This window comes from Nipponia nippon, unplaced genomic scaffold (genome assembly GCF_047370975.1).
Source record: "Nipponia nippon isolate SJK-2023a ecotype South Korea unplaced genomic scaffold, ASM4737097v1 scaffold_3, whole genome shotgun sequence".
Lineage (NCBI taxonomy): Eukaryota > Metazoa > Chordata > Aves > Pelecaniformes > Threskiornithidae > Nipponia > Nipponia nippon.
Window position 1 is genome coordinate 109,800,040 of NW_028262347.1, and position 16,589 is coordinate 109,816,628.

General features: G+C 51.9%; 3 protein-coding genes across 3 annotated transcripts; 1 reads left to right on the forward strand and 2 right to left on the reverse strand.

Moving 5' to 3' along the window:
* Window positions 1-315: 315 nt before the first annotated feature.
* LOC104013806 (uncharacterized) lies at window positions 316-3,013 on the forward strand. Its single transcript, XM_087766038.1, has 3 exons — window positions 316-454; window positions 635-840; window positions 1,601-3,013. The coding sequence occupies exons 1-3, from the start codon at window positions 316-318 to the stop codon at window positions 1,970-1,972; spliced, it is 717 nt and encodes a 238-aa protein (XP_087622164.1). The 3' UTR covers window positions 1,973-3,013.
* Window positions 3,014-4,963: 1,950 nt separating this feature from the next.
* LOC148054832 (homeobox protein vent1-like) lies at window positions 4,964-11,431 on the reverse strand. The gene is made up of 4 exons (XM_087766039.1): window positions 11,330-11,431; window positions 6,254-6,463; window positions 5,850-6,082; window positions 4,964-5,323 (listed from the first exon to the last, which is right to left on the reverse strand). The coding sequence occupies exons 1-4, from the start codon at window positions 11,352-11,354 to the stop codon at window positions 4,964-4,966; spliced, it is 828 nt and encodes a 275-aa protein (XP_087622165.1). The 5' UTR covers window positions 11,355-11,431.
* A 4,065-nt stretch (window positions 11,432-15,496) lies between these two features.
* Window positions 15,497-16,520, reverse strand: LOC148054833 (uncharacterized). The gene is made up of 3 exons (XM_087764712.1): window positions 16,295-16,520; window positions 15,902-16,122; window positions 15,497-15,796 (listed from the first exon to the last, which is right to left on the reverse strand). Exons 1-3 carry the CDS (start codon window positions 16,518-16,520, stop codon window positions 15,497-15,499), a joined length of 747 nt encoding a protein of 248 aa, XP_087620838.1.
* Between the last annotated feature and the right edge of the window lie 69 nt (window positions 16,521-16,589).

The window sequence follows — 16,589 nt, forward strand, 5'->3', positions numbered from 1 at the left end:
CAGAGTGGGCAGCATAAAAAGCACTGGCCGTGATGCAATTACGAGCAGCTACGTGGTCAGGAGACGACTCAGAGCTGAACTTGGCGCCAGGTCAGGTAGCCTTGAGTTCTGCTAACTACCGCGTTCAGAGATTAGGCGGATGTAACAATCACCTGAAAGGGGAGATTAAAGCGCCTCTCAATGGGGTCCTTTGTTCTCGGCCTCATTTGATGCTTTGCGGCCTTTTCAAACCACGTCGCGGAAGGCGCTTTAAATGTTTGCCCCCAGAGCCGGGGCGGCTTCAGTGAGCGGGGAGCGCCGGCAGCAACGCGAGAGATGGAGAAGGGCCCCTTCTCGGTGGAGTGGCTGGCCCAGAGCAGCCGCGGCGGAGCCCAGCCCACGGCCGCAGCCCGCCGGCCCCGCTGCCGCTCCCCGCCCGCAGACACCGGCAGCCAGGAGAGCCCGGCGGACCGCGGTGAGTCCCGCCTCTCCTCGCCGGCGGGTCGCGCGGCGGGACCGTTGGTGGCGGCCGTTAGGCTAACGGCCGCTGCACGTGGGGCCGTCGGGGGACAGCGGCCGCACGTGCGGCCGCTGCCTACGTCACCGCCCGCCGAGGGAAGGGTGCCCCCCTGACGCCCCCGTCCTGTCCCCGCAGCCGCGCCCCGGGGCCGGGAGGCCGCGGACAGCAGCAGCCCCGGGCGCGAAGCGGAGGCGGGCGGCGGCGCCACGGCCGGGCGGCCCCGCACCAAGTTCTCGGCGGCGCAGCTGCAGGAGCTGGAGCGGAGCTTCCGCGAGCAGCGCTACATCGGCGCCAGCGAGAAGCGGCGGCTGGCCGCCGTGCTGAACCTCTCCCAGAGCCAGGTGAGCGCGGTCGCGGCGCCCCGGGCCCGCCTCTGCCCTCCGCCTCAGGGGGGAGACGGGCCCCGCGCGGCCTCGGCCCTCGCACCCCTCCTAAAAGCTGCGGGAGAGGAGGGGCGTCCTCCGCCCGTGTTTGCCTCGGCGGGCACCTCAGCATCACCGCGGGGACGGGGACGGGGACAGCGACAGGTCCCACAGGCGCGGCGGGTCAGGCTGCCTGTCGGCCTTACCCCTCTGGCAGAGAGCAGGCCTAAGCACGCTTACAGCCCCGCTTCAGCCGGCACAGCCCTGTCTTGTGTTAAACCGGAGGCAATACGGGAATGGAAAACGGTGAACGCAAACTTAAAAGGTGAAACCTCACCGGAGGTAAAAGTACTGGCACAATCACCGGAATTTCCATTTTCAGGCTAGTTCTTCCTTAAAGTTACGTATATACTTAGCAGTACTGCAGGAATTCTCTCGGCACAGAACTAGCCCTACACAGCCCTTGTAATCCCACTGCACCAGTCTTGAGCTACAGTCCTGGTCCAAATCTGATCTCCGAGTGACTGGCTTGCTGTGAATCACGGAGTTGTCACAGCTTGATTCCTCCTCATGCCTAGGCAATTACTCTACACTGAATATAGATCAACGTTATTAGCCCTAAATCTTATAACTGTTAATATAGTCTGTCACTTGAATAATAAGTCTGCCGTCAGGATGCATTACTATACGGAAAACGGACAAGTGGGTTGGTTCTTGACTCTTTCTTTCTTATCCTCAGATAAAAACCTGGTTTCAGAATCGTCGTATGAAGTTTAAACGTCAGACTCATGATGCCAGGGTGGAAGCTCTTTTCTCAGGCTTATTTTTGCCCTATCATTGTTACCCAGACATTGCTACCTCCAGCTATTCTCACGGGATGGACATCAATGTCTCTTCTACCTCTGCTGTTTCCCTTCACCCAGCTATGCCAAGCCCTGCCTTGTTGTTACCTTCTGTTCCAGCTCAGTCCCTTCAGCCAGTGTTGCCAAGTCCAGCTTTACTGTTGCCTCCCAGCCCAGGATTATCTTGTTACTCTTCTGTAATTCCAGCAATGACTCTAACCGATGACCATAAAAGACTGATGTTCCAGCCATATCTTCCTTCCTGTTAAAAATGCCAAAGATTACCTGTAATCTAAATAAGAACAGCCAAATATCTCTAAGAGTAATTATTTAACTTATTTTGTTATATTAAGTAGATTGATGATTCTTTTTTTAAATCAAATTTTGTGGTTTATGTTAAAGGAGAAAAGAATTTGCCTGTATTAGAGAAGTAGTACTGAGGGTGAAAGCAGGGGACTTGAAACTTCCCTTATTCCTACAGTCTTTACTATGCAGTATTGAAACTTCTGTATAAATTTTCCTGTCCAAAGGTTTGTTTTCAGAAAACAACCTATAATCTTGTGGGGATCTCCACTGAAAAAGGGGAGTACTCTTTAAACTTCAATTTACATAGTAATTATATCATGTAATAGATAACAGTGTTAAAAACTTTGACCATTTTACCTGAGCGTGGCTTTTTAAGGAAAGATTTGTAAACTATGTCATATGCATCGAAATGAAAATGGTACCAAAGGTGTGGCAGCCCTATGAACAAAACTGAACCAGTTGTCCAGTATTGTCTTTTATCTGTATATTCTCCACCATTCCTACAGTTTGTTGATGTGGATATTCTGTTTATGCATTTAAAGACAGGTGAGGCTAAGGAATTAATTGGCAAGCATGTATTTTAATGGCAGTGTCAAACATGCCTGTAACTTAAATCTGCTGATGAAAACATTGGAGTTCACTAGTTCAGGGCTCCTGGGACACTCAAAATGAAAATGTTTCAGTTTTTACTCCTAAAGTTTCAGCTGTAACTTGACAGCCACACTAATTTTAAATGGCAGGATTCTGTTAGGGCTTGCTATCAGGAACACTCAGGGCCGTTCCTAAAGATCCCAAAGCAAGCTTTATGGAGAAGGGCAAAGTTGAGCCTTTAGGGAATAATGAGAAAGAAGAGATCTTGCATCAGCATAAAGCAACTCCAGCATGTGTGATTACATCTCCTTCCCTGCCCCTGCCTATCCTAAACTGCTTGCCAGGTGACTGTTAGACTACTTTGCAGTTGTCAAGAGAAAAAAACAAAAACAAACAAAAAACCCCCCAAAACTAAAAAGAAAAACCCACCCCTCCCTTCCACATAGAGATTGCTCAAAAAAAAAAAAAAAAAGTCGACAAACAGGGCCTACAACAGCCCCGTGCTGTGCTTTCCCTTCTTCCCCTCTCTCCTCTCCCATTAGCAGTTTTGTGGGGCTAAGGAAAGCAAAGTTGAAATCAGTCTTTGATAGACAACAGGGATATTGAGATACAGGAGGGGACATACTTCCACCCAAATTCCTGCCTCCCATGTCTCATCTCCTGTCTGATAACTCTGGTGGAAAAGAAATCCCTGAGCATGCCATGGCCAGGTTATCTGTGAACCTGCTCTCAAGCATCCCTACCTTTCCTGTCTAGGGGGAGGGTAGGAGACACCTGAAGGAATTCCCCCCACCACACACCTTCTCAGTGCCACGCCAGGACACCACTGCTCTGAGATGCAGCTAGGCAGCTGAATGAATGGTGTGCCTTTCTTGGTCACTTTGCATAGTGACTATACAATGCAGGGAAGACGCAGCATGACTGTCAACGAACCGTCAGCCTGTAATTCAACATCTCGCTTTCCCCAGCAAGTTTGCTTCCAACATGTCAACCTGGATCCTCTTGGATTTAAGACTGCATCTGGTTTGGAACAGCGTAAGTGGAGAAAATTCCCTTTCCCCCTTCCAAATCGTCCTTTCCCAAGTGAGAAGCCTCTAGGCTATTAAATCGAAACTCTTGATGGCTCACTGTATTGGAGGGTGGAGGGGGAAAATTTAGCAATCAGCTTAGTTTCTAATGCATTTAGAAGACCTTTCAGGTGAATTAAAGACACTTCATTAAAGTCTAAAAGATCAAGAAATAAGAAGTGTTAATCAAGCTCTTTCAGGAGAGTGAAAACTGATCCCAGGAAGAACTAAAAACGCGACAAATTTCAGGATTGGTAAGGCAAAAACTTGGAGTAGCTCAAGCTACTTTAAAAAAGCTCCCTTTACACACTTCTTCTAAAGGGTTCAATTTACTAAAAAAACATTCAAAATATGCAATTATCATGGACATTTAGTGGTGAATCAAAGGCCAAATTTGCAGATTAAAACCCCATTTAGAAGATATGGCTATGAAGCAAGCACAATTATGCTCTTAAATTTTTTACAAAGTATTTGTTTTGGTAATTGTAAAACTTTAAAATTCCATAGTGAAAGCTTGAAGTGTTTAATGCCTGTTTAAAGACACACCGACTTAATTAACATTTGTAGTTCACACACTGATGCTTTCAGGTGGAAGATGGGACTGGAAATGCAAAGCAATAAATGGATTAATATTCAAGAAACTCACCAACAGTTTATCCTTCCTCTTGGAGGATGCACTTAGCCAAAAGCACAGTGCAATTCAACTGTTAAGGTCCAGGCTCCCAAACACACTCAACAACATACGGACTGTATCTCAGCATAAGCACAGGAAAGTCACATTAAGATGAATAAAACATCTAAATCCTTCCCCCGTTACCCAAAGCTGGAGTTTAGGTGACCGTGGTCGTTTACACTGCACAAGTGCAACCTTTATAGAGTTGGCACATATAACTGTTCAGATTTTATTCATATATTTTCCATAACTGGGGATGTGCAATGCAAACCAGTTTCTTAACATACCCATTTCAGATTAAACTTAATAACTTTGCCCTACACCATGGGAAATTTGGCAGAAGCAAGTTTCTGCTACTGCTTTTCTCCCTCCAGTTCCTTTTCAGCAGCTTCCTTTCAGAACATCAAGATTTAAAAAATTTAATAGCCTATCAAACAAAAAATTACTGAGTGGCATCACATCTAATAAATTTTAATGTCAATTAGTACAAATATAAAATTATTCCTTTTAACATTTAACTTAATAAAAGCATACTCTTGCAAAATAGGCAAGAGATTCTGAGCACAAAATAATACATTACAGCACACAACACTTTTCCCCTTTTCCTGCCTTCCCCCCCCCCCCTATAATGCATATACAGGATGGCATTGCTTGTCCATTTTGTTCTGAATAACTGGGTGGAAAGAAGGATGAGGAAGAAAGCGTTGATGGTAGTACGGCAGCTCATTTGCCATAAAGCAGTAGGTGCTTCGCGATGCATCGTATCTGGGAAAGGAGAAGCTGAACTGCAGAGCAGGCACCGGGGTAAAAGGCAGGAGTCTCTGGTGCTGCGGAGCAAAGGGGTAGCGGAGCCCATCCTGAAAGAGGGCGGGTGGGGTGCCGGGGGGGTAGCTGTGGAGCGGAGCAGGGGACACGGGGCTCTGCTGGTGGTCCTGTACCTGTCTCTTCAGCTTCATCCTCCGGTTCTGAAACCAGGTCTTGATCTGAGTAACAAAAAGAACGGGGTGAGGGGTGGAGGAGACAAATTGGGGACTTTGCTTAAAAATAACGTGTAAGTTATAAACAACTGTGTCTCAGCTGCCTTTGCTATTTTACTCCACTTGAATCGACAGAGTTGGACTGCTGCTGTCGCCCTAGTTAACCGAGGGCAGAGGATCTGGGGGTGTAGCGGGGAGAGTGTCCACGTTCAGCGATTTTAGATTAATCACTTGGAGTCTTTAAGACCGTATACAAGCTTTGCAAGATCTAAGCAGATCGCTGTACGTCAAGGAGAAGCAGTTTACCTTATTAGGAAATAAGGAACCTTGATACCTCACCGGTAGAAAGTGCCCCCCAAGTTCTCCGACTCGTTCATCCCCAAGGGATCTCACTCACCTTCCCACAGCCCCTGCTAAACCCAGCTGAAGACCGCTACGTCTGTTCAGCGCAGGGAAGGCCGACGCCAGACGGCCGAGCCCGGCTGTCCCTGCCCGACGGGGGCGGGAAGGGTCCGTCTCCTCCGGGACCCACCTGCATCTCCGAGAGCTGCAAGGCAGCCGCCAGCTTCCTCCGCTCCGAGGCCCCCAGGTACTTCTGGCGCTGGAAGGTCTTCTCCAGCCGGCAGACCTGCTCCGAGGTGAAGGCGGTCCGGGCCCGCCGTTGCCGCCCGCGGCTCCCCCCCGGCGCCGCCGCCGCTGAAGGCTCCCCGCCCGCGCTCTCGTAGCCCGAGGACTCGTCGGCGCTCAGCCAGCCGCCGTCGGGGGCTGCAAAGGGGAGAGAGGAAGGGAAGGGGCGGCGGTGAGGTCTCTTTCCCGGCTGGGGAGTGCCTCCGCCTCCCCTCGTCCTGCCGGGCCGTTACGCCGACGGCCGTCGAGGTCCCGTGTGTGTCCCCCCGCCGCTCCCCTCTTCTCCTTCCCTGTCCCCTCCTCACCCACCTGGCTCCGACGGGTACGGGTCGGTGGGCTCCCGGGGACTGTCTCGGCCCCGCTCCGCCGCGCAGGGCTCGCTGTCTGCAGGCCGGCTCGGCCGCGGCCTCCCCCGTCGGGGCTCGGCTCTGACCAGGAGGGGGGCACTGCCGAGCGCGGTGGGGGCGCGGGGAGGCGGCGCGCAGCAGATGTGGGGCCTGACCCCGCTGGGCTTGGCCTCTGCCAAAGGGAGTTGGGCCTGGTTCATGGCGGAGAGGGGCTGGGGGACCGCCGGGCTCGGCCCGCTCTTATATGGGCGCTCCGGTCCCGGGCGGGCTCGTTTGCAAGTGTGAACCCACATCAAAGTGGGAATGGAGCAAAGATAACAGCTGCCAGCGAGGAGGAAAGTTCACACGTATGGCAAATGTCTACAGCCCCTGGCTCCAGCCTGTCTGCGGGGCCGGGGGGACCCTCTTGAAGTGCAAACCTGCCCCGCTCCCCCGGAGGGCAGGGCACGGGCGGCCCAGCCCCGCAAAGGGGCGTTTAAAGATACCGACGGTGCCGATAGCAGCGCGGTTTTACCCACTCCGTTTTCAGCCGCAGGGTCCCGCATTGCGCAGGTACCCGAAACCAGGGATGAGGGGTGACGTAACGCCGGCAGGGCCCGCCAGCCCCGCCGCCGGGCGCTTCACCTCCGGGGAGCCGTGGAGACCGGCCTCCCGGGGAAAAGCCGGGGGGGGCCGCTATCAAGAAGTCCCTATCCCCGAGGCTGAGCCCTCACCCCCGGGGACCACGGCCGGGCTGTGGAGTTAGCAGGGCCGCGGGCCCCCTCAGCTTGAACTTGGCGCCGTCTGTCTAGCCAGAAAACGCAACCCATCTCCCAAAGAGTTTAGCGATCAAAGCACTAAGTGAGCAGCAAAGCTCGCACCTCATCAGCTTCAAACTATCCCAATCCACACATCGCCTCCCGAGAAGCACGATGCCCTTGTTATGCAGGGAGGACACCAAGACACCCCCCAGCAAAACTTGGCTGGGGAAAGGGGCATCCCGGCAGCTCAGCCCGTGTCCGGCCTCTTCTTGTGTCCAACTTAGACCCGGCTTTTAGCCACCCCAGTGAAAAAGACCGCACCGACCACGACCCCACTGGCAGTAGCGCTACTTGGATAACACATATTCTAACCCTCGATGCTTCCTAAAGACCAGAGAAAGCGATTGTCATCCCTGTAACTGGGTGAATGCGCTGACAGGACTTCAGTTTCCACTAGCCTCCTCGGGGTTCCCACCAGGATGCACAACTGAAAGGAGTGGGCACCATAAACCTAGGTCTAACGGGGTGGGAGCTTGTTTCTTTCTAAGAACAGAGCAATAATCTCGGTTCCCACACTTAAGAGTAGATGTGAGATTTCTTTCTCAAAAAAAAAAAAAATTAAACAATAAGTCAAACACCCCAACTAAACCAACTCCCCTTAAAACTCCATAATTTATGATGAGAAATCAGGGGAGAAAATCATATTTGTGCTACCCATTTTCGTTATTTCAAGTGTTCCCGTAACTCGATGGCCACCAGAATGGAGAGTGCGTTATCAACCCCTCCTGCCCCCAAGGGCCACACCGGCTTATCCCAGCCCAGGGGAGTGATAAAGCCCGGGCATTAAAGCAATGCAAACACCTTACCGAGCGCACAGAGTCCAGGAGCTGGATTCCTCCTGGAGCTTTGCTTGCAACACCAACCCCTAAGGGCAGAGATGGGAGAGGCTGTACTTGCCCCGGCACAGCCCTGATAGACAGATCAGCCTGTTCCTTACGGGGTGCAGGGCATAGCCACTAATGGAGGCTCAGTTACCTCTGGCACAAGACTGTCATTTTGGCTGGTGTGCACAAGCCAGCCCAAAAGCCCAAGCAGTTGAACACTGAGCTGGACACCAGACTGACTCCCTCCCTGGATCAGAAACACATACCTGTGAGCACCACTGACCCAACCAAAACCACCATAACAGCGGAGCTTTGAAACCCCATAGCATTTCCTAGACAGTTTTCAGTCAAACAAGGATAGGCAACTCGCTGTTCCCCCAAGAGCTAAGTACCTGCACATTAATTTTAGTAACTTGTGGATTTAATAACTATTCCTGAACTATCCACCTGTGTATGGTCCTTCTTTTTCTGTAGCAAATGCACCACCGTACTCACTCTCTTCATCTTATTTCAGAGCAGCCATTTCTGAATAACCCCACGTGTGGACAAATCCAAGCAGAGAAACTCAGGCTCCACCGTGTATCTATTCATCCACAGCAAATTTTTCCTTGTAATGCATTGCGTACTATCTGCAGAGCCTCACTGCCTTGCCAAAAACAAGTTTGGAGGTACTACCTGAAAACCACTGGGATTCAGGAGCTCCTAAGCTGAGCACACACCTGCTCAGCAAGCAGCGTACTCCCCCAGGGGGGGCTCCCCACCATTTCTCCAGCAGATGAAACCTATGCCAAGCCAGGCAGCTCTGGGTCCCCTCTGCCCTGCAGTCCCCCCAGCCGGGCACGCAGTGACACCCAGGGACTACCATCTAGGGAGGGACACTTCATCCCTACCACCGAAATTAAAGCAGGCATAAGACGACCATTCAGTGCTATGCCCAGAGACCAGCATGCACATTTGCATTTATACATTATGTGTCTTATAGAGGGAAACAGTAACCCTGAATAGCTGCTGCCATTTCCCCTGTCATTTGACCAAGGATGCAGGGAAGCAGCTGACCCATCCCATTGATTGCTGAAAGCAATGAAAACTGACTTTTTTTTTTTTTTTAATTAGAATCCAATCTGAATTGCCTGTTGAATAAGATTATACCCAACCCTACAATTCCCCCTGCTCCCCGGGAGAACATAGCTGCATCTGTGGACCACAAAACTCTGGAACAGATGGGGAAGGGGTGGAAGGTGTTATGTGGCTGTTGTAGCTCCCATCAGAAAGAGGTGGCAGCTTGAGAAACTTGAAAACTTTGATGACCCTGGGTGGACAGAGGCTTTGCAGCTGCAATTAAATCCTCCCCTCACCTTGCAGAAATATAGTGCTTAAAGGAGACACAATTTTACTTCCACTCAATTCTTTTGTATCACTTGAAACTTTTGTATAATTCAATTGATATATAACCACGATCAAAAATAAATCTAAGTGTTTAGGGAAATTAATGTCTTTTCATGTAGAATTCTGTATAGCCATAACTTGGGGATACTGTAGAATCTTGGAAGATACATGTATTTTTCTTACATTATTTATATTAAGAATATAGTGGACCCATTTCTCCAAATCATATTTAAAAATATTTATTGTTCTGCATTTGCATGTAAACCTTACAACCGCAAGAAACATGCTTGCTTCAAGAAATTTACTGATAACTTAGGTGCATTTGTAACTCAGTATGATATTCTGAAATTTAGCTGCAGTGATTAATGCCAGGATGTGAGAATTACAGCTAAGCTCATCAGGAAGAAGTGCTGTTTTCATGTGAGCTCTACAAGACTCCTAAGGACAATTGGTAGATTTATCTCACTGGTACACAATGGGAATATTTCTTTTGGGGCTTTGTGCACACACACGAAGTACAAGCCCATGAGAACAGACAGGACTGTAGCAGGTCTACATGCATGAAAGTATTGTTAGGGGAAAGGTTCAGCCCATTATCTAGGCTTCTAGTTACTAGAAACTCACCCTTTGCTAGAAGCTGAAGTACTTGTACTCCCCAAGAATGCTGTTGGTGGGCCAGGTCCTTCAATGTACCGTCCCACCTGTTTTTGTGGGACAGCATAAGGAAAAAATGGCCACCAACTGGAAAACAGAAGAATAATCCCTCACTAGAAAAACAGTTCCTAGCATAACTGGGCAAATCTTCAGGTTCCAAACTTTCCTTCTACTAGCCATGTTTGTAAGAAGTACTCCACAAAAAAAAAAAAAAAAAAAAAAGAGTGGTATACTGAGCAATGTATCATAGCATTTATCATAGATTAAGAGCTGATGTACTAAGTCACCGGACCTGGGACCTGCCGAGCTACTAAATTACTGGCTCCATCATAGGCAGGTCTCATTTATCTTTCTGAAAAGCACAAATTTCAAAGTCTTCTTGACAAAACTGGAGAAGTGGGGATGATAGAGGATGCAGTAAGAACAACTGCAATGCCATCCCACCCCTCCAGGGGAGAAAAACAAAACAAAACAACAAAACAACACACCCAAACCCAAAACCCCACTATGTTTAGCTACACAAACAGGCAGCAGGTTTTTTAGGAGAGTCTGCAGTAGCCCTGCAGAGGTAAGTAAGCTGACTTACTGCAGGGAACGAGGTTAACATTGCTGGAAGCTCAGGCAAGACAGGCTATGTTGCCCTGCTCCGCCCGGGGCCATACAAAAAGCCGGGACCGCAGCCAGTGGCAGGGCCCGGGCCGGGCTCCGGGCTGAGCTGCGGCCCCGGCCCCTTCCCCGGGCGGCCCGGGAGCCGCTGCCCCCGGCGGGCTGGCGGGGCGGCTCCCTGCCCGCGGCCCCGGGACAGCTGATGGCTGTTTGTACCCTTCACTGCTCCCCTTTGGAAATGCTAACGAGGTTATTCAGCGTCTCCTTTGATGTCCTGATAGGTGCTATTAGATAGTCAATTAGGCATCAACGAGATCGATTGTTTCGGAATAGACGCTTTGCTGTTTGAAGTACCCGTGAACACTAACAGGGCCATCACCCGGTCGCTCCTTTGCCCACGGGAACAATGCGGGCTAACACACCATAAATAACAAATGCTACTGACTCACTCGCAGCGCTGCACCCTCTCCCCTCCCGGCTCACACGCTGCAAGCCCAGCTATTCCCTTTCAGCAACGGTGGGGGCGAACACGCGCTTTGCATTAAAAAAAAGAATTTATCGGGGAAATCTCATTCAGTTCTTTGCGCAACTAATGGACAAAGCGCCTAGATAAGTTAAGTACAAGTTAGCTCGAAACAAAATAGTACTTGAACCCCCATGCACACTATCGCCACGTTGCCTGAGGACTTGTGACACCTCCACAGTTGTTCAGAATTGCCCAGGCAGAATAACTAAGCACTAAAACAAGAATTAAAGCACTTAACCCACCTGAATACCAAAAGGCTGCCGGCATTAGCACCCTACTAAATACTATTATTTGTACTACTAACACTACGTCGAGGCCTAGGAGTTTAAGAGACAGTTACAAAGGAAAAGTAGCAACGTCTGCACAAGGAATAAGTCAAGACCAAGAGATCTCTCCTCTTTCTTCCTACCCCCGCTTCGGTGGGATTTATCAAGTTAATTGTCATCTAATTGCGTATCAAAGAAAGAGATAATGGGCAGCAATTAGATGTAATGGCCTGCCAGTGCGAGATCTCTCCCGATTAGCACACAACGCCGAATAACTTCACCTGGTTTGTAAAGAGGTCCCTGGAGTGGCTCCACCGTGTCTGGGAGCTGCGGGGGGGGAATACCCCGACCCTATTCCCAGTCCCCTCTTGGCTGCTCTCGCCAAATTGGGACAGGCGTTAACGAGCGCGGGCCGCAGACGGCTCCCTGCCATTACCGCTGTGCTAATTCAATCATGCTTCTCCCCCTCCGCGCACCCACTGCGGGGGAGAAAGGCTTTGAAGTTAGTGCTCTGGCAATTTTCCCCTCCCACCCCCTTTTCCCCCCCGGGAGCCCAGTTTCCAGGTTATACAGCCTCTTCCTCGACAGCCGCCGGGCCGGGAGCTCCAACAGTTTCACCGCACAAGCATTAAACTGCTCCTCCCCACCTAATCGGCTCGCCTTTTCCATTTGTAGCTGACTTGCAGACAACGCTTTGTCTCGCCGGAGAGTATTCCGGTACTGGTGGTTATTGTCATGCGATTAAAGACACAAAGGGGAGTGCTAGAAACGAAGGGGGCTCCCGGCTGCGCTGGTGGGGCAGCCCCGGAGTTTATCTGGGGGGCTGCTGATCAGAGGGGCGGCTGAAGCCGGCCCCGGGGCCCGCGGCGGGTGCGGGACCAGGGCCGGACCGCGTTGTTCTCCGGGGAGGGACTGCCGGCCAGCGTGCAGGGGGCTGCGCTGGCGCTGCGGCACCCGTATTGCTGCTGGGGGTGAAACACAGTGGATGAGCAATTCAGCCAAGCAGGAATAAAACATCAAGTGTCGTCTGAGTTTATTTCTCCCAGATCAAAGATAAAACTTACAACCGCGTTTTAGTAACAGAACTCGACCGCTTCAGCAAAATGAAATGATTTCACATACAGTTTTCTAGACCACTGGAATGTAGTAGTGACCTTCTAGAGAGAGCCGATTATTACAGGTAGAAGAGGAATTACTATGTAGATATTCGGAGGAATCCGCTACCATTAGGGACTCAGCCAAGTGAGCATCACCTCTCGCGTTCATTTGAGCAATTTGTCGGGAAACAGGACAATGTTTGCAAGCTAGCGCTGCCGAAACACTGGCAAGACATTTCGTGTGCTTGTTGACTATACATGTGACCAAGGAGTCATTATGTTAAGTGATCATTAGCACCTTTTCAAACAGAGCCCAGCTTCTCCCTCGCCAGCCGCTGTGCAGCTCATAGCCCAAAGACAGGACACCCCGTTAGCCCCGCTCGCCAGCCCGCGCCCCTAGCACCAAACCCCCTGCCTTAGCAAGACGACAGGCAGCCGCACGCTCCGCAAGCAAAGCCTCCACCTCCGAGACTGCCCCATGGCCGGTGCCGCTCGGCCCCGCGGCCGCGCAGCCCCGCTTGTCCCGGCGCGGTCCCCACAACCCCCGTGGGCTTACATCGTGGCAAAGATCGAACACTACATGCTGTCCCGGCAGCCCCAATTGCCTCTGGCTTGCTCTAAACCTTTGTACGGAGGAGGAACTGCTCCCCACACCCCTCCGAGCACCGCTGGACCTCGGCCGAGCCGTGCTGGGTTGCGGGCAGATGCAGCGTCAGGCCGGCTCTGCTGCCCTCCCGCCGCCCGGCCCGGCCCGGCGGCTGCGGGGAGCCCGGGGCTGCAGCGGCGCCGGCTCCGCGTTACCAGCCCCGGAGCCGGGGGGGGAGATCCGGGGGAGGTTGGGACAGACACCCCGGCAAGGCTCAGCCAGAGCTGGCATTTGGATAAGCTCAGCCAGAGCTGACACCCGATAAGGTGTGCTCCTGCTTCTCCCTTATTACCCTTCGGGGGGGGGGGGGGGGGCTCCCCGCACAAACTCTGTCCCCACGGAAGCAGCTCCCCTCCGCGGGTGGGAACACTTTGTTCTCCCTCTCCCCTCCCCAGCCCTTTCATCTCTCTCACTTCCTCCGGGCCCAGCTGCGGTGGTGCCCCCCCCCCCCCCCCATTTGGTCCGGGTCCGGGGCGCTCCCGCAGCGCTGCGGGCAGCCCCGGGCCCGGCCCGGCCCTCGGAGGGTGCTGCTCCCCCCAGCCCCCGGTACCGCCGGCTCTGCCTTCTAACAGCATGAAGGGCTATTACTATTCCTTTTGTACCGGGTGAGCAAAGCATTTGGAGGAGAAGTGGGGTTCTCCTCTGTGGCCATACACGATTGTAAGGGGATCACCTAACCCCTCAACCACTGTCCCCTTGAAAACGGGAGTCTCATGCTTAAGACGTTTTTTTTTAAGGCAAATTGTATATTTATTGGCCTTGACTGTTTTGCTATTTTAAAAATGTCACCGCTTTAGAGCAGAGAAGGTATTCACCATTGCAGAGCTTTCTGGCAACATCCCAGTTCCCTAATGACATTTAAAAGAGTCAGAGAGAATTGCAGGTGTTTGTTTTTTTTTTTTTCTTTGAATCAATGTAGCCGTTTAGCAATACCTGACTTTCAGAAATAAGCCTGCATTCAATAGGAATTTTTATCTCGTGTCAACAAATTTCCTTAATCCCAAATTGCAACATATGCCTGAAGAGATCTCAGCACGATTGATAGCACCTGAGCCCTTATTAGTTTCCTGAAACTCTTGCATTAGAGCCACATTTGCAAGTAAATACTAATATCTCAAAAAGCTAGAAAAATACAGCATGGCTTACAAAATAATTAAGGAGACTTCTAAGTGTGACAGCTACTAAGAAAATCAAAGGCCACAGCCTTCAGCGGCACATAATATTGCTGTTTACCAGCCAAGCGTGCTCGTGGCAGATTGGCCCCTGTATACAAAAGAAAATAGGTGTGTTCAAGGATGACTGACAGAGAACCATTCATTATATGAGCCCAGATTACAAGTGCGCCGGAAATCTTCTCATAACCCCCGAGATCAACTCTAAAGTGACGGAAATTTTTATTGCTCTTTTCATGTTAGTTGACAATTGACTTTGAAAGATTCATGGCAACTTACATCAGTCAAGGATCATTTTTCAGCACCCTTTCTCCAGCCTGAAATCAGGCCATTTTGATCTTAAGTTTTCTAGAGCATTATTCAAATTTAAAAAGTGCATAGCACAATGGTAGCAAACTTTACTGCCACTTAGGGTAAACCAGCTTTGGAATGTTACATTTCTTTTGATCATCACCCTCATACCCCATTTAGGTGCATGTGAGATGCCGAGATACTATTTTGTTGATAAGAAATTTCAAGGCTAGTTCCTTTCCGAGATCTGTTCAGGCAAGAAGCCCTTACTAGTCTACTGAGGCTGCACATGAAAGCATGAAGATATATTTACATATTTATTTAGAAAGTAACTTTTTACATCTTAAAATCATATTCTATATGTTATTTAAAAGACTGCAACAGAAAATATCCATTCCACTACTACAGCAAACCCAGTATTAAGTATTAGTAACAGGTGTATCCACGTATTTGGTTAAAAGCACAGTCCCATCAGAGAAAGTGCCACCTAGGAAGCAGCTGAAGGGGTCGGATACCTCTTTTAGAGGACAGGGGAATATTCACGCTTTTTTGCACTCACCCTCAGCAAATTGCAGGGGGACAGACCAGATTTAGAGAATAAGGAGCCTATGCTTCCTTTAATGAAGAGGAGCTCTCTTATGGGGCAGAATAAATAGCTCTACAATTCTTGTGGAAGGAATTCACATGAAAACTGGAAAAAGTTTAGGTTTATTAAAATATTCCATTTATATTAGTGTTTGTCCTGCTGTGTTTCTATTTTACACAGTTGCCTATAAATGCAGAGGCCTGAAGTCCATGATTCAGATTGTCCAGCATGTCTCTGTAAAATATTTTGTTCTGTGCTGCGTCATAACTCCACCAGGCAGTTACAGACAAGGGCAGCCCAGGCAGCGATCAGTAGTGCAAATCCTCCTTAGTTATAGTCCATATCAGAGGGTCAAACACCCAGCAAGAAGGCTCTGGGGTCCCTGTACCCCACAAAGCAGGGTGCTGCCCAAAAGCCCACCGGCTGTGCTCGGCAGGCGCTGCTGAGGTCCAGGGTGGGTGCCAAGGTGGAGCCCCCAGAGGCGGCCCCTTGCCGGGGCAGAGGTGGTGGCCGGGCCACGTACGTGAGCGGCAAGGGCACAACGCCGCTCTGAGGTCCGTAAGGGAGAGGGGGGCTGCAGAACGGCTCCGTCCTCAGCTCCTGCAGCTGCCGCTTGAGCTTCATCCGGCGGTTCTGAAACCAGGTCTTGATCTGGGGGAAAGAGGAGGAAGGAAGGAGCAGAGATGAGGTTACAGCGGCCCCCGGCCCCTGCCGTGGCCCTTGGCCGGGCCCGGGCCCCTGCCCCGCCGTGCTCACCTGCACCTCCGAGAGCCGCATCCTGCCCGCCAGCTTGCGGCGCTCGGCCGCCCCCAGGTACTGCTGCCGCTGGAAGGAGCTCTCCAGGGTGCTGAGCTGCTCGGCGCTGAAGGCGGTGCGCAGCCGCCGCCCGCCGCGGCCGCCGGGCTCCTCGGGGCCCGAGCACTCGGGACCCCCCTCCGGCGGGGGCTGCCCCGCGCCCCGCGGCCGCTCGCCGGCTCCTGGGGAGAGGGAGAAAGGGGTCAGCCAGGCCCGGGGACCGCCTGGTCCCTTCGCCTCCTTCGCCTCCAGGCGGCCACCGCACGGTCGGTCCTCAACCGGGCCCTGGGGGCGGCACAGGGCCCGTCCGTCCTCCCCCTCCCCGGCCCCGACGGCCGCGGAGACCGCGGTTACCTGCAGCGGGGGGGGCCGCCAAGCGCTCCCTGCTCCTGCCGCCTCTCCCGGCCCCGGCGGGCCGCTCCTTGCTCCGCTCGCTCAAGCCGGGGCTGGAGCCGGAGCCGGAGCCGGAGCCGGGCCGGTGGCCCGCGTAGGATGACCGGTGCGGGGAGCCCTCGGTGGGGCTCTTGAGGGCTTGGCTGCTCTGGGACAGCCACTCCACAGAGAAAGGGGCCTTGGTCATCCTGCCTTGTGTCGGAGATGCCAGGAAGGTGGGCGTCGGGGAGCAGGGCTCCTCCTTTATACCGCAAGT

Bases quoted from the DNA above. Each gene is read 5' to 3' on its own strand.
- LOC148054833 (XM_087764712.1), bottom strand. From the start codon at position 16,520: ATGACCAAGGCCCCTTTCTCTGTGGAGTGGCTGTCCCAGAGCAGCCAA. The intron at 16,123-16,294 runs GTAACCGCGGTC...CCCTCTCCCCAG, and splicing joins GGCGGCCCCCCCCGCTGCAG to GAGCCGGCGAGCGGCCGCGG. The intron at 15,797-15,901 runs GTGAGCACGGCG...TCTTTCCCCCAG, and splicing joins TGCGGCTCTCGGAGGTGCAG to ATCAAGACCTGGTTTCAGAA.
- LOC104013806 (XM_087766038.1), top strand. From the start codon at position 316: ATGGAGAAGGGCCCCTTCTCGGTGGAGTGGCTGGCCCAGAGCAGCCGC. The intron at 455-634 runs GTGAGTCCCGCC...CTGTCCCCGCAG, and splicing joins GGAGAGCCCGGCGGACCGCG to CCGCGCCCCGGGGCCGGGAG. The intron at 841-1,600 runs GTGAGCGCGGTC...TCTTATCCTCAG, and splicing joins TGAACCTCTCCCAGAGCCAG to ATAAAAACCTGGTTTCAGAA.
- LOC148054832 (XM_087766039.1), bottom strand. From the start codon at position 11,354: ATGCCGGCAGCCTTTTGGTATTCAG. The intron at 6,464-11,329 runs GTGGGTTAAGTG...TCCCTTTGGCAG, and splicing joins GGCAGCCTTTTGGTATTCAG to AGGCCAAGCCCAGCGGGGTC. The intron at 5,324-5,849 runs GTGGGTCCCGGA...TTTGTTACTCAG, and splicing joins TGCAGCTCTCGGAGATGCAG to ATCAAGACCTGGTTTCAGAA.